Source organism: Acomys minous, assembly GCF_964271855.1.
Source record: "Acomys minous genome assembly, chromosome: 11".
NCBI lineage: Eukaryota > Metazoa > Chordata > Mammalia > Rodentia > Muridae > Acomys > Acomys minous.
This window is the reverse complement of record NC_140492.1, coordinates 21,277,189-21,293,146: the sequence shown is the minus strand read 5'-3', so window position 1 is coordinate 21,293,146 and position 15,958 is coordinate 21,277,189. Positions and strand designations below refer to the sequence as shown.

Sequence of the window (15,958 nt, the reverse complement as noted above, 5' to 3'; positions counted from 1 at the left end):
CCCCTTTACTCACATCTTCGCCAGCCTGTTCCACCATTTGCCTTACTGATCTTGGCTCTTCTGATTGTGGTAAAGACGAAGTTTCAAAATAGTCTTAAATTGCGTTTCCCTCATGGCTAAGGATGTTGAACATTCCTCTAAGATTTCTCAACCGTTTCCTTTTCTTTAGAAAGGAATTTTCTGATCAATCAACCAAGCAGAAGTACATCTCCTGAATTCAAAATTAATTCCTACCGCTCCACCAACCAAAGGCCAAATCGTGTTCCCTTTACAGAATGATCTTTCCAGGATGATTTTAGGGTCCCCCGGAGACATTTTCCAACGACTCATTGATTCATGGTGTTTTCTTGAGTTCAGTGGCCTTTCGGAGCCCACAGAAAAATTCCAAAGACCTATCTTGGGATCACTTAAAGGATAGATAAACTTTATTTTTAGTCCTCTCTTGTATTAATATCGACGCATGTAGACATTCCTTTACATTTTATAACTTAACTTCTCCGTAGTGCTACTGATCTACTCATTTTCTCTTTGGAGACTTTTCGCATTACCCTGGGCATATCCATAGCGAAACCAGTCGATTTTAAATCACTTTCCTAGTCATTGTATTTCAAATGTTGCTTGAAAAAAAAAAGCCCTAAAATCAATAATTAATTTTGTTCAGAAAGAGACAGACAGAGGCACTATGCCAAATGTGCTGCTAAAGCCCTCAGGTCAGGCACAGGGTCTCTGGTCAGATGGGGGCGGGGCTGCGGTTGGTGGGCGGTTCCCTCGGGGACGTATGGGCGTGGCCTCATCCCCCACACTTTACCCCCCACCCCCCTCCCCGCCCAGTGCCCTGCCCCTGGCGCTTGCCAGCCTCAGGCTTCGCTTCCCTGGCGGAGCCAGCAGTAAAGCAGAAAAGCGGAGCAAGGGGGCGGGGCCTCGGCACCTCCTCCATCCCTAGCTGCGGACCGCAGGGATGTTCCCGGCTCAGGAGGAGGCTGACAGGACCGTATTTGTGGGCAATTTAGAGGCCCGAGTGCGGGAAGAGATTCTTTACGAGCTGTTCCTTCAGGTACCGTCCGTGGGGAAGGCCGGGCGGCGGCTGTGGAGCCCCGGGACCCCGCCCCACGGGAGCTCCGATCTCCCTTCACTGGGTACCCGAGTGTGCCGCCAAGGATGAGTGGCTCCCATGTCCTTCCTATGCAGCCCCGGGTGGGCAACGATCTCCTAGCCCCAACCCCCAGTCTGCCAGCCCCAGGCGAGGCTCACGGAGCCTCTAGTGGCCTGGACGTGTTGCGGGAACAGAAAACAACCTGGTCACTGTCCTCGTGGACACAGGACACAAGCACCCTTGTGTCCAACCTGAAAAAAAAAATGTTACCTGAGCAAAGGGTCCATCTCTTGAAAAACCCTTCCCAGGCCACTACCCTTTCTCCCAAGTCTTGTGGTGAGGAGAGCGTTTTTAATTCTAGAATCATACAAGTGATTACTGAAATGCGAGGCAGTAAATTTACCATGACTAACTAATAAATTGCCTGGTCATGCCACTGTATTTCGTACTCGGACCTTCAGGACTTTTCTAGGGACTGATAAACACAGGCCGAGGTCCCACTTGCCAGAGAGGGGTGTCTTCAGCCACTGGCCTAATTGGCTAATGATTCGGAATTAAGGAGCAAAACGAAAAAGTACAGAGAACAGACTCTAAAGGGGGAAGTCAAAACTGTTGCCCATGAATTACGTTAATCTACAAATGAGACAGGTAAAAAAAAATGAAGAAGAAAAAGAATAGTTGAAAGTGAGAGCATCATGAGGATGTGGGTCTTCATTTGAGTCTCAGTGTGTGGCGTCCTTAAATGTCAAATGGGAGTAATAGTGTCTGAAATGTAATGTGATTGCCAGAAATAAGCTTCGCTTTGTGAAAGAGCTACAGCCTGCGCTGTTGGGCCTAAAATTGTTATTACTAATCATGCTAATTATTGTTAATAAAATAATCAAAAGAAATCGAGAGTGACTTCCACTATCAAAATAAGGCGAAATTCTCATCAACACAATAACAGATGTCTTTCTAGAGTGAAATGTGGGTACCAGCTGGGAAAAGATTTTTTTTTTTTTTAATGTTTAAAGGACTTAAATTTGTTTCTAAACTGAAGTATTAAGAACATCTTTGCTACCCATAGATACTGAGGCTTGGTACATAGCAAAGATTCTCTGCAGAAGATCTCTCCTCCTAAACATAAAATTTTTTATTATTTAAAAATATTAAGATTTTAAGACTTTTGTCTTTATCCATTGCCATTTTAAAGTTTCCCCTCTAAAAACACCATTATCTATTTTGTGACCTAATATGACTTGAAACTCACTGTTCGGAAGTGGAGTAATTTTAGCTCCTCCATAAAGCTTTCTTCCTGCAAAAGAAGAGAGATGGCTTGCAGAATTACAAATCCCCTAAGAAGGAGCTCTCTAGTCAGTAAGTACTAGGTCTGCCTCAGTCATGTGCATACACAGAAGTCAGTATACAGTATTGCCTTATCTCTTCTTATGATTTCCTTTTTCCACTTAATTAAAATTTAAATCCCATTTAGCAAATCAGGCAGTAAGTCTGTTTTTATTTTGCCAAGAGAAACACTGTTGAAAGACTTAACATTAGCAACATGAGGAAACTCTGAACGATTTGACAGCTGTTCTGAAAATGTCTCGTTCTGACTTTAAAAGAAGTTTAAATAACATACTTGTTGATATCAGAAAAGTTTGCTGAATTTTACCTTTTAAAATGCTGTGGAAAAACTAGAAATGTAGTTCTATGGTTAGCATTTCCTTTACATTCATAAAATTCTAGGGTCAGTTTCTAACACTCAGGAAATAAGAATTTTGGCATATGTATATAAGTAAATCTTGTCTGTGTATGCTACTGTTTATTTAATGTTAATGGAAGAAAATAACAAGGAAACAATAAGTCATTTTTCTTTTATTACTGTACCAATTTTAATAATTTATTTCAAAAATCTGAATATTCTTTTAAAAGTCAAATACGTTTGTATATGTCTTTCCCTTTAACCAAGAAGTACTGGAGCAGAGGCTTATGAAGGGAAGATGGTGGTTGTGGTTTCAAATGTATTGAGTGTGGAGTTCTATGACACAGCATCTCAAAAGGCTGTCCTCATAGAAGAGGCAGCAATGGGGATCTTGCTAACTTCAGCCTATTCAAACAAAAAGGAGCATTCCGAGAGGAAAGGCTGAAGTCTGAGGTACAGCACCACTGTAATAATGGAAGTACTTTCTTATGGATGAAAATCAAATGCTTATATGTTTATGCAGCTCCACAGAGAAAAATAACCACTAAAGTATGCAGCTCTAAGTCAGTTCCAGTCTTTGTGAATATATCCTCTAATCATGGTCACTAATTGATACAGTTTTTCCCTCAGGTGTGATTAACAGCATTCTCTAATATTTTGGGGGCTTTTGTTTGTTTGTTAGTTTGTTTGTTCTCTAATATTTTGGCTTTGCTTCTCTGCTTTGTGTTACCTATTATAGTTTTTTTTTGTAGCTACGCATTCTGAAACCTACAATTTGTTGTACTTTTGAATAATTCACCATGGAATACTATTTTTAGTTGTTGCTTTTCAAATTGTTCACTTTTATGAAAGGTTATGAAGCAGTGCTACTAGATCAAAATGCATAATAGATTTAGTTTCCCTTGTAAACACTGCCTGGTATATATAGGTGTGCTTGCTTGCATGCACATGTATGTACATACATTCATGTACATGAATGTGCATGTGTGAGTCCTACCACATGCTTATGGAGGTCAGAGACACTTCCAATGTTGTCTCTTGATTGTCCCCTGTGTTTGAAGCATTTTTTTTCTGTCACATACCCCAGGCTCACTGGACCTCTAGCATCGAGCAATTTGCATTTTGATGATTCAAACTCAATTCCTTACATCTACATGGCAGCACTTCAACCCACTGCCTCAGAGGTCACACTAACCAAACTGAATCTTGGCAAAGTGAGCTTACACATTTTGGCTTTTTTATATAGCTTAGGACAATAAAAATGTCTCTGTCATCACTGTTAATTTTTTTTCAGCATTTTCTTAACAGAAGAAATGAGTCCATGATGTCATGTTGCCATCCTTTTTGACCATAACTCAACCAATATTATTTTCTCATTACAGTTTACTTTTCAGTTAAAGCCTGCTAATATTTCTGGAGAGGTAGTAGTATTTTAGTGTGAGATTCAAAAATTCTCTGGGATGATTTGTAAAGCCTAACCTAAGGATAGTCTTTCCTTTTAATATTTGAACTATAATCTATGAGTTTCTTTTCCATAAAAGTTGGAAAAGGTGCATTGGTGTGTTGTTCTTTAGGAAAATGTGTTATTTGTGGAGCTATTGATGATTATCCTTTATTTTAGTCAAACCTGAATATATTTGGTTTAATTTAGTGTAAAAACAAAGTCTTTTTTTTTCCTTGTATACTTAAGTATTTATTTATTTATTTATTTATTTTTTCCTCCTTTATTAATTTATTCTTGTTACATCTCAATGGTTATCCCACCCCTTGTATCCTCCCATTCTTCCCTCCCTCCCAATTTCCCCTTATTCCCCTCCCCTATGACTGTTCCTGAGGGGGATTACCTCCCCCTCTATATGATCATAGGGTATCAAGTCTCTTCTTCGTAACCTGCTGTCCTTCCTCTGAGTGCCACGGGCATGTCCCACGAAAGCCTTCACTTACCAGGAAACTGCGACAGAGGAGAGGACATTCTAGTGGGACTCTAGATGAGAGAATCATGGGAGAAAGGCAAAGTAGAAGGACCCAGAGGGTCCTAGAAGCCTACAAATAGAACATTATGATAGGCAGATTTGGGCACAGGGGTCCCACTCAAACTAAGGCACCAGCCAAGGACAATACAGGCGGTAAACCTTAAGCCCCTACCCAGATCTAGCCAATGGACAGAACACTCTCCACAGTAGAGTGGAGAGTGGGATATTACTTTCTCACATACTCTGGTGCCTCACCTTTGACCATGTCCCCTGGACGGGGAGACCTGGTGGCACTCAGAAAAACAAAGTCTTTGGATTTATGAGAAAATAAATTTTGTGTTTCTTACAGGCTGGGCCACTAACCAAAGTGACTCTTTGCAAAGACAGAGATGGAAAGCCGAAGTCATTTGGCTTCGTCTGCTTCAAGCATCCTGAATCCGTGTCTTATGCCATAGCTCTGCTGAATGGAATTCGTTTGTACGGGAGACCAATTAATGTGCAGTATCGGTTTGGTAAGTTCTGTCATTGATCAGCCTTCAAAAGGGAGCTTTGCTGGTCCTATTCTCAGGCCTTAAGCATCTTGTCTTCTATGTAGTGTAGGGCCGTGGTTCTCAGCCAGGATAATGATGCGACCCTTTAATACAGTTCTTCATGTTCTGGTGATCCCTCCCCCGCGCATAAAATTATTTTTGCTGCTATTTTATAACTGCTATTTTGCTACTGTTATGAATAATAATGTAAATATCTGATATGCAACCTCAAAAGGGTTGTGACCCACAGATTGAAAGCCACTGCTTTAGGGCAATAAAATGTATCTTTGTTATTACTGTCTTTTTTTTTTCAGAGAACATATCTAACATTTAATGTATAATCTACTCATATTGTCTACCATATTTTCAAACCAAACTCAACTTTCCTTAATTAAAACTTTTAAAATTCTTTTTCAACCTGCAAAGGCTGCCAGTGTCTTGAAAATCTATGTGAATTAGAAACAAATAAGTCTAAACTTTATATTGCAAGATTATTTTACCTTGTTGACACTTGTTGACCTATTATCTGCAAGAAACTCCTTCCCAATTAGTTTTTCTTAGGACACCATCCTATGTACATTGCTAGGGCATGATTTTAATATGATAAGCCCCAAAGGACATTTGTTACATGTCATGAAGTATTCATTTATAATAAGAATCCCACAGAATGTTTGCAAGCTCACAGGACCAGTAGAGGATATCCAAATAACCCCAGGGCCTCCCAGGGTGGTGCTGGCTTATTAATGTTATTATTGCTGTTATTTATTACTTACTATTTATCACTACAGTCAACAATAACAAAAACCATGTCTTATTTTTTAAAAAATGAAAGTTGCATCCGCCTTTCTCCTTGCCACCTCATCCAGCTCTCTTGGGTGTGTTATATTCTGACACATCTGGCATAATGTTGAATTGGTTCTTGCCCAAAATATTTAGGGAACTTGTATCTTATATTTTACAAGCAAGAGAAAATGATGATTTGTCATTATTAGTTTACAGAAATAGGGAATTAAACAACATTGTATCCCTTACATAATCCCAAGCCTGTGTAATGTTCATATCTGTTCATGGCTTTTGGAAAAAGTATAATTTTCATACAGTCATTTTAATCACGAACAAAATTTATAAATATTGCTCTAGATCTAAATTATATATGTGTGTAACACTAGTGCATAATTTGGAGACAATACTATATCTTAGAAGAGTAAGGTTTTTATGTTTGTCTTGGTTTGATTTTTACTAAACAACATCTCATTATAAGTGTCCCAGGCTGATCTGAAATTCTGGAGTATCTTTTCATTAGTCTCTCAAATGCTGAAATGTAGGCCCGAACCTCCAGACTTGGGGTTGTAGATGACTCTATGACTTAATGCTAAAATGTTCCAACTCCAATTAACTGTGTCATGAAATAATATTTCCTTATTCTTTATTTTCTTCAATTGTCTCATTAAAGGGAGTTCTCGCTCTTCTGAACCAGCTAACCAAAGTTTTGAGAGCTGTGCTAAGATAAATTCACACAGCTTCAGGTAATTAAATGCATGTTTTTGAATAAAGTATTGACTATTATTATCTTAATATATTAGACATGGCAAGTACATTAAAGCAACAGTGTAAACACAGAATGTTTTAGTTAAACTGTAAAGATATTTTTAAACTAACATAACAAAATCTCTACCCTACTTTTAAGTTAGTGTTCTCGTAATGATTTCAAATCACTTGCTTTTTTAAATATTCATATCTGAGGTTTTTTTAATTATAGCATGATCTAATGAATTCTGTATAGAAAATCAAATGTGGTTCTATATATTATGGCTTTAACATTTTATAGTTAAATAATTAATGGAATACTATGTCATTACATCATCAATGAAATAGCTCATAATCTGTGTGTGATCAAAGTAGTTCATGTCAAAGGCTCCCAGAGAATCGTCTCTTCTACTTATTTATACATTTGTTTTTTCTAATGAGTAAATGACATTTGTACATAGGAATTTTAAGATTTCCTTGCTTCTCCTCTTTTGCAAAGGAACGATGAGATGGTAGGAAGATCTCCCTTTCCCATGCAGTTTTTCCCAATCATGAACGCTGCCTTCCCTCAAGAGTATTTTTTCTTTCAGAAAATGGTAAGTGTGAAGTGCATTTGGTTTGATATATAATTTACAGAAAACAGGAAGAAAAGAACCATTCTTAACATTTGGTGTTAAAACATAAACCTGGTGTCAAAACAGGGTGCTCCAGCACCTGCTCAGACAGGGTCACAAGAAGTCCTGCTATGGGTGGGATTTCAAGGACATGCCTGTGCTCTGCAGTTAAGGACTGAGGATAGAGAGGACAGATGTAACCAGGCTAAATTTGAGTGCCAAATGCTCATCAAAGTGGCCAATTCTAAGGATGTTCTTAAGAATAACAACTTTTAATCAACTTATAATATTTGTGTCTGAGGCTCTCTATCATAATTAAGTATTTTTGTCTTAGAAGGCACTTAAAACGGTCTCAATTACTAGAAGGAACCACCTCATTTTTTTTAAACCTCTCATCATCTTTACCCTAGAAATCTAAATCCTGGTATTTGACTTTAGAATACTTTCCTCACAATTCTATTTTATAAGTAAAATAAGATAAGTCCTGTGGATATTGTTTATCAAACCCAAGAGTACAAGTTTGCTGCTGACATGTTGAGACTGCTATTTATTTATTTTTATTTCATTCAGAGACTGGTATATTTTGGAATACCTAGCATATGTAAGTGCTAGATGTTTACTAAATATCCATTTTCTTTAGTAAGCAGTTAGGAAATTTCTTGTAAAATAATGCTGTCACTCTTGGAGAAAACTTTTTTAAATTATAGCTAGATGTATATCAGCAAGGAATTCTTATCTGATAGTAGAAAGTCTCCCCAGAATCTTTTATGTCTTGTTCAAGTTGGCTGACAGCAGAAGACTCTCACTTTATGCCATCATCTGATTAGAGTCACCGGAAATTTCAATTCAGTTGTTAAAACACAGGAACCTCCTGTCCATCTGAAGAGTGACAGCTCTTTACACCTTGGGAGTTCTCAGCTTAACAGGTTCATCTGAACCTAAAATACTTTAATCTTCACTAGAATTTAAAATCAGTACTCAAATCACATATTGGGATGTGTGTGTGTGTGTGTGTGTGTGTGTGTGTGTGTGTGTGTGTGTGTGTGTGTGTGTGTGTGAAGCAAATGGAGAATGCATGGTAGTACACTTTTTACCTGTTACAAAATTGTATGAAAATCTACATTATTATAGTCAAGTAATTACAATGACAATTTACCTCCCACATAGAATAAACTGTGGCACGCCAGGGACATTTATTTACCTAAGTGGTAGAGTGCCTGCCTATCAAGAGCAAGGTCATGCCTCAATATTCCAGCTCTGAAAAAAAATATATTTAATAATGTATATTGATAACAGGTTTTCTTTTTTTCCTTTTTTAATTAATTCATTCATATTGTATCTCAATAGTTATCCCATCTTTTGTATCCGCCCATTCCTCCCTCCCTCCCATTTCTCCTTACTCCCCTATAACTGTGACTGAGGGGATCTCCTCCCCCTGTATATGCTCATAGGGTATCAAGTCTCTTCTTGGTAGCCTGCTATCCTTCCTCTGATTGCCACCAGGCCTCCCCATCCAGGGGACGTGGTCAAATATGGGGCACCAGAGTTCATGTGAAAGTCAGATCCCACTCGCCACTCAACTGTGAAGAGTATCCCATCCATTGGCTAGTACTGGGTCGGGGTCCGAAGTTTACTGCACGTATAGTCCTTGGCTGGTGCCTTAGTTTGAGCAGGACCTTGGATCCAGATCCTCCCATCATAATGTTCATCTTGTAGGTTTCTAGAACCCTCTGAATCCTTGTATGTCCCCATTCTCCCATGATTCTCTCTCACCTAAAGTCCCAATAGGATGTCCTCCCCTCTGTCCTATTTTCCTTGTAAGTGAAGACGTTCATGGAACATGCCCCTTGGCCTAGTGTCCAGATATAAATGAGTATATACCATGTGAGTCTTTCTGCTTCTGGGTTAACTCACTCATTATGATCATTTCTAGTTCAATCTATTTGTCCACAAATTTTGGAAATTCCTTGTTTTTAATAGCTGACTAGTATTCCATAGTGTAAATGTACCACAGTTTCTTTTTTTTTTTTTTTTTTTTTTGGTTTTTCGAGACAGAGTCACTCTGTATAACCTTGGCTATCCTGGACTCACTTTGTAGACCAGGCTGGCCTCGAACTCACAGCGATCCGCCCGCCTCTGCCTCCCGAGTGCTGGGATTAAAGGCGTGCGCCACCACGCCCGGCCCTTACCACAGTTTCTTTATCCATTCTTTTACTGAGAGACACTTAGGCTGTTTCCATGTTCTGGCTATTATGAATAAGGTTGCTATAAATATGGTTGAGCATATGTCCCTGTTGTGTGCTGGAGCTTCTTCTGGGTATATTCCAAGGAATGGAATAGCTGGGTCTTGAGCCCTATTCCCAGTTTTCTAAGATAGTGCCAGATAGATTTCCAAAGTGGTTGTACTAGTTTGCATTCCCACCAGCAATGAAGGAGTGTTCCTCTCTCCCTACATCCTCGCCAGCATGTGGTGTCGCTTGAATTTTTTATCTTAGCCATTCTGATTGGTGATAAATCAGGTTTTAAATGACAATGGTCTAGATGTCTATTGAGATAAATAAATACACTCTTTTATCTGTTTATTTTTCCTTTTATATTGTGTCTATCAGCCACCTATGTGCTTTTCCATGATATTGCTGCTAGACACTGGTATAAGCTACGTGGCACCTTTAGTCTTTGTGCCTCATGTTAACCATAAAAAGAAATGCCCACAGCCCCTGTACAATGCACAGTTGCTGTATTACACCCAGGTATAGCTCAGCCAATGGCTGCCTGCAAGTGCATGTGAGGGGCTAACATCTTTGAGCATTTCTCATGTTTGTTCATGAGTGTCTTCTCTTCTCAGCAGTGGCACACACAAGCTCCAGTGCTGCCGCCTGCTTTCTATGACATGACAGCTCCTCTACTTCCCAACTGTGCATCTGGGTCTTGCTCCTTAAATCCTGCTCCAGACCTAGAGGCTGGACCCAGCTCCTATGAATGGACTCACCAACAACCTAGCGACCCTGACCTGTATCATAGGAATAAACGAAAGAGGCAAAGGCAAGCCAGCGACAGCGACAGTAGCTCAGAAGACAAGAGAGGAAATGAAGGTAGCCAAAAATGCCGGAAGTGTAAAAAGAAGAAAAGATACTAGTGAACCGAATTTGCACTGCTCTCAGTTCACCCTAGAAAAAAGAATCTGTTGTACCAAATGACCAATTGCTTCTCCATCTTGTCTTTTCTTAAATATATGGAAATATGACTCTGTGGTTTGCTATTCAGTTTGCTATTGATGCACTTGAATTATAAAAGGCTTTGAACAATAATATAATGTACTACAATTGTATTTTCAAGGTTACCTTTGTCACATTATCAAGAAGAATACACTTTGCATCAACTTATTTTAGTGTTGAGGATGGAATTTCACTAGTAAGGCCACTCTCTAACCTTGAGAGTTAAGCTCCATGCTCTCCCTAAAGTCTCCCCTAAGGTGGGCTGGCCTCAGAAGTGCATATGTAGGTTGCAGGGGGGACTAATGAGAATAATTCAAAACAGTGTGTTCTAATGGATATGCAGCGAGGAGGTTTCAGTTTGTATCTGACACTATACTTGTTATATCTAAAGATGATATCCCTGAGCACCGCTACCAGGTTGATTTCATATGACCAATACTGTGATACCAAAGGAAAAATAACTGTCAGGTTCTCAGTATCATATGCTTAAAGGGAATGCTATATGATTAGTCACCATTTCCATGATTTTATTTGGTATAACAATCTCTATACATTGCATTTATTGCTTGTAATGAACATTGGTTGATGGTGTAAGTATCTACTTTCTACTTCTGCCAGCAAGGACGGGAAGGATACAATAGTAAGTGTGTGAACTGCCATGATGAGCAAGTGTGTAGAATGATTTTGCATCACTGTATATTTAATGCCTGCTGTCCAAGTCTATATTTTTAATTCACTTAGTAGGAGATAAATGGACAACATGTAAAATGAATGATGTATCTCAACACTTTTGTTAACTTAATAGCTTGGCATAAACTAAAATGATGAATTTGTTATTTGTTAAAGCTAATTGGGGGAATCAGGCAAACCCCCATTTGTAGTTATCTACTCAGTTCTATAGAGAAAAAACACATATGGGTGTCACTTTTGCATGTTGCTTACTCTTATATAGATATTATTTATTTAAAAGAATAAAAATATGTATAACCAGACGAAGAACTGAGTTTCACTCTTGATGATAGGTATGCAAGATAGTGATGGTTATAACAAATACCATCCTCATGGTATGAAAACCTAATACCAGCTGCATGGAACTTCAACTTGGTTCTATATTGTTCAATTATAACATTATTTTATAAACTTTATAAATTTTATAAACTTAACAATTATATGTTAAGTTCAAAAGCAATATTTTTCTTTTAAATTCTAATTTTGACAAATTGAAATCATTGCCAAGTTAAAATTCATTCTTTCATAATTAGGTAGTGACATCTTTAAACACATTAACATCATCTTCAGTTTTCCTCTAGCTAGGTAATTTACCAGAGATATGAATTAGGCCATATGATGGGCAATCAGCAGAGCTGTATATAAGAATGCTTCCTAGGAACTAAGAATGACACATGTGAGGAAGTCAGATTGAAGTAGAACATGATCTAACATGTCACAACTGGAGAATGTTCTTGTGATTCCTCCATCACAGACAGAAGACTAACTCAGCATCAACTCCTAACTAGCCCACCATTCAGCTAAGCAGAATGCTTGGAAAGTCACTTTCACTGAGGTGTCATTCTTTGTTAAGGACTATAAAACTTACCTTAACATGCTAATATCTAACCCAACCCTAAAACTTTGTTATGCATTTTCCAATGCTAAATTTGTGGGTGGAGAATTATTGATCTTGTTTGTCTCACAAGGTTTTCTTTTCCCATTTTAATCTTCCAATCTCAGAATCCACTTCAAACGCTAGGAGAAATTATTAATCTAAAAAATGAAACTGGACACTTTACATATTCTCACACTCAACTTATTTAATTAACTTTTAATATACTGGGAGATGTCCAAATAACAAAAACTGCCACTAGAAATTAGCCCTCAATTTGGCAGAAATGACACATGCTGTGCGGTGGTTTAGCTGTTTAAAAAAAGGCACGTACAAAATTGAATGCAATTGAATGCAATTATATGCAATATTTTGTAACAATATTAAAAATGCTGTGGATATTGATTTTTTTATTGTATATGGCTTAAAATACTAAAAATTGTTACACATTGTTTCAGCACTGCCCAGGCTAAAAATATTATACGCAAATATAGCCTCCGTTTCTTTATTGTATGCCAAAAGATCTCTCTCCACAATATTTCCAACATTGTGCCTAGGTTCCCCCCTCCCCAACCCCTGATCTATTAAACATATTCACTTAGCTATTTCATTAGCAACACAAACGTTCTAGTCTAAATTTTCTCCAAATATTTCTCCTTTGCTCAGTTTTGGTTGATGTCCTCCTACCGAATAGTTTTTCAAGATTCCACAGGGAACCTTGCCTCAGGGACTTACCTTAGGCCCTGGTCATGCTCCCATTGCATTGAAATAATGTTGATGCCAAACATGTGTCAAAAATAAAAATAGCCTGCTATATTTTCATGTGAACACACTGAGGCTGTATTTGTATATAATGGTTTACATAGCTGTTACTCTCATGTTTTGCTTGAGTAGTTCCCTTTCCTGCCTAGTCCTGGGAAGAACAAAAAAGCTGGAGAACTGCTCAATTCAATTGCAGATGCCCCCAAAGTCTAACTCTGCTTCTAAACATCTAAGTAAAGCATCAGAAATGAGCATCTTGTTCATTTATTTATTACATTTTTAAAAAGAAGATTAATAGCCTGGGCTTTTTTTTTTTTGTAAAATGATGGTTCAAATACAAACTCTTTTAGAAATTTTATTTTACTACAGATAGCCCAAAGAACATCTTTTCTGTTTTGTTTTTGAAATTTTCTCACACACACACACATGCACACGCACGCGCGCGCACACACACACAATTAAATATTACCACATCTTTTCCCTCCAACTCCCCCTCCCTCACTTAGGAAGGTTAATAAAATAGTGTTTATTTGAACAATATTAGTGAATATCACCCACTTACTATTAGGGTTATAAAGTTTTGAATTTTACTTCTATATGGATTGAAATAACAGTTACCACAACAATATACACTAGGGTGACAGTTCTTACTTGTATTCTAACTTTGATTTTCAAAATTCATTCTAGTACATTGTTTACTGTACTATGTGCCACCCAGACATAACTCTGGGAACTGTTATAGAAAGTTCTCACTATTCAATTTTGTTTTAAATGGACCTGTACTCATGTGCGCGTGTGCAGTGTGTGTGTGTGTGTGTGTGTGTGTGTGTGTGTGTGTGTGTGTGTGCTGTGTGTGTGTGTGTGTGTGTGTGCCTCTGCATGCATGCCTGTGTACATATTGGAAGCCCTAGATCAACATCATATACTTTCCTTAGTTGCTCTACAAATTACTTTTTGATGCAGAGTGTCTCGTTGATCTTAGAGCTCACCCAGTTGGCATTAGCTTGTAAGGCAGCTTCCAAGATCGCCTGACTCTGCCTTCCCAGGGCTAGCATTACAAAGACTTGACGCTACTCCCGGCTTTGTGTTGCGGACCTGAACTCAGGCCCATAGGCTTACACAGCAGACACTTACCCACTGAGATATCTTTCCAGCTCCTCAGTACGCCTCATTGTGACCTTGTCCAAGATTCTGTGTTTTCTATCGTGAACAGTCATCATTAAGAGGATCAGTCATCAATGAATAAGTGTCCTCAGAACATTAATTTTGATATGGAAAGCTACATCACTGAAAAAGTATGACCCCCCCGCCCTCAAATTCAAGGACCTATGTAATCTCCAGACAGAGGGGCAGCTGGAGAAGTGGTGGGAGAATTCGGGACAGTGGTGTAGCATGGTGGAGGTAAAAACAGAACACGCCATCGGAATTTATAGGAGGTTCTAGTCCTTGAGAAAAAGTGACTCCTGAAAGGAGCAGAAATGGTCAAACTACTCACAGCAAGGCGTGGTCGCCGACTTCCCTATAAAATCTGAATTGCTCCACACAGTCAGTTCTGTCCACCCAACTTGGGGAGGTGGCTGCATGTTTTATGTCTGCATAAGTCTCTGTCAACCCATCCTCTTAAGAATACTTAAATGTTCAAAGGCTTTCTGCCATTGCTCTCCCCATGTTCTGTTGTTTTATTTTTCTGATTTCCTGTTGTTTTGTTTTTCTATTACTTATACTTGTTTAATCAACTTTTTTAAATGAGACTATAAAACTGTCTTTCAAACACAATGACTGGTATAAGAAGAAACAATTGTACTAATTTGTAACATTTTTTTAACTTATATGTGTTTTTTAACTTTATGTGTGTTTAAGACAGCCGCCCAATTTTTTTTCTACCCAGAACACAGGAGTTTGATCACTGTCATTAGTATTTAGTCAAACATAATATTTTTTTGGAGTGTCTGAGTTTTAAGTCATAACTGGAAAGAATTCTGATAACCAACAGTTTATTTTTAAAAATACGTCATCACCTAAGATGTTTGCAGCTTTAATTTACATATAGCTTCTTGTGTAAACATATTAGGATATAAGGAGACTTTTGAAGGCTGTTACAAATATATCCTTTGAACATTATAATACCAAAACTATAACAATGTTTGGGATTAGACAACCCTATGAGACATTCAGTCCAGAAGAAAGGATGAGTGTTTCAATTCACTAGATGTATTTCCCACCCACTAGAATGATGACCTGAGTCAGAAATTAAATCAGAAGGGCTAAGAGAGTGGCCCCTGGGTAAGAGCGTTGAACACTGAGCCAGAAAACCTGGCTTTGATCACGAGGACCTACATAGTGGAAGGAGAAAGCAAGGCTACTGCAGGTAGTCCGCTGGTACACATGTGATCAGTCACACAACACACACACACATACACACACACACACACACACACACACACACACACACACACACAAACTAATATACAGATAAATGTATTATCTTCTTTGGTTCTGTAGAGTGAGATGCCAGGAGAAAAACCAAAAGCAAACACACCTGATGCACAAGTAGGGAGATCAGGTGGGATAGATTTCAAGATGACAAAGTAAGTTGCATGAAGATGACCACACTAAATTTCATTTCAGAAGAAAAGTTTTATTTTAAGTATCCAAGATAAGAGAGTTAAATCCTAGAAAAATTAACAAGTTAATGGTAGGAAAGCAAAATACATAATAAGAAAGTTAGGGAACTTAAGGCATGATTTAAAGGCATTTTGAAGCTTTAAAAGCAACCAAAATTTCAGTCAGAGGACTCACAAGAAATATGATACATGTTTTCAAGCTTATAACAAAAAATCCTTTCCATCCTCTTCACCTCCATTCCAGACTAAGAGTGTTTAACAAATGCCATTGCACATTGAAATAACATTATTCACCTTGTGCCCCTTGAAAGTATCCAACATGTAGTTTTGCTCTTA

At 38.2% G+C, this 15,958-nt stretch overlaps 1 protein-coding gene across 2 annotated transcripts; it reads left to right on the top strand.

The window, feature by feature from the left end:
* The first annotated feature begins 842 nt into the window (after positions 1-842).
* Positions 843-11,675, top strand: RBM11 (RNA binding motif protein 11). Of its 2 annotated transcripts, none has more exons than XM_084800795.1 (5): positions 843-1,054; positions 5,097-5,259; positions 6,731-6,803; positions 7,304-7,400; positions 10,267-11,675. In XM_084800795.1, the coding sequence occupies exons 1-5, from the start codon at positions 959-961 to the stop codon at positions 10,552-10,554; spliced, it is 717 nt and encodes a 238-aa protein (XP_084656921.1). In that variant the 5' UTR covers positions 843-958; the 3' UTR covers positions 10,555-11,675. The 2 variants fall into 2 exon arrangements, with proteins under 2 accessions (XP_084656921.1, XP_084656920.1); XM_084800794.1 differs by having other exon boundaries at positions 10,264-11,673.
* Positions 11,676-15,958: the final 4,283 nt, after the last annotated feature.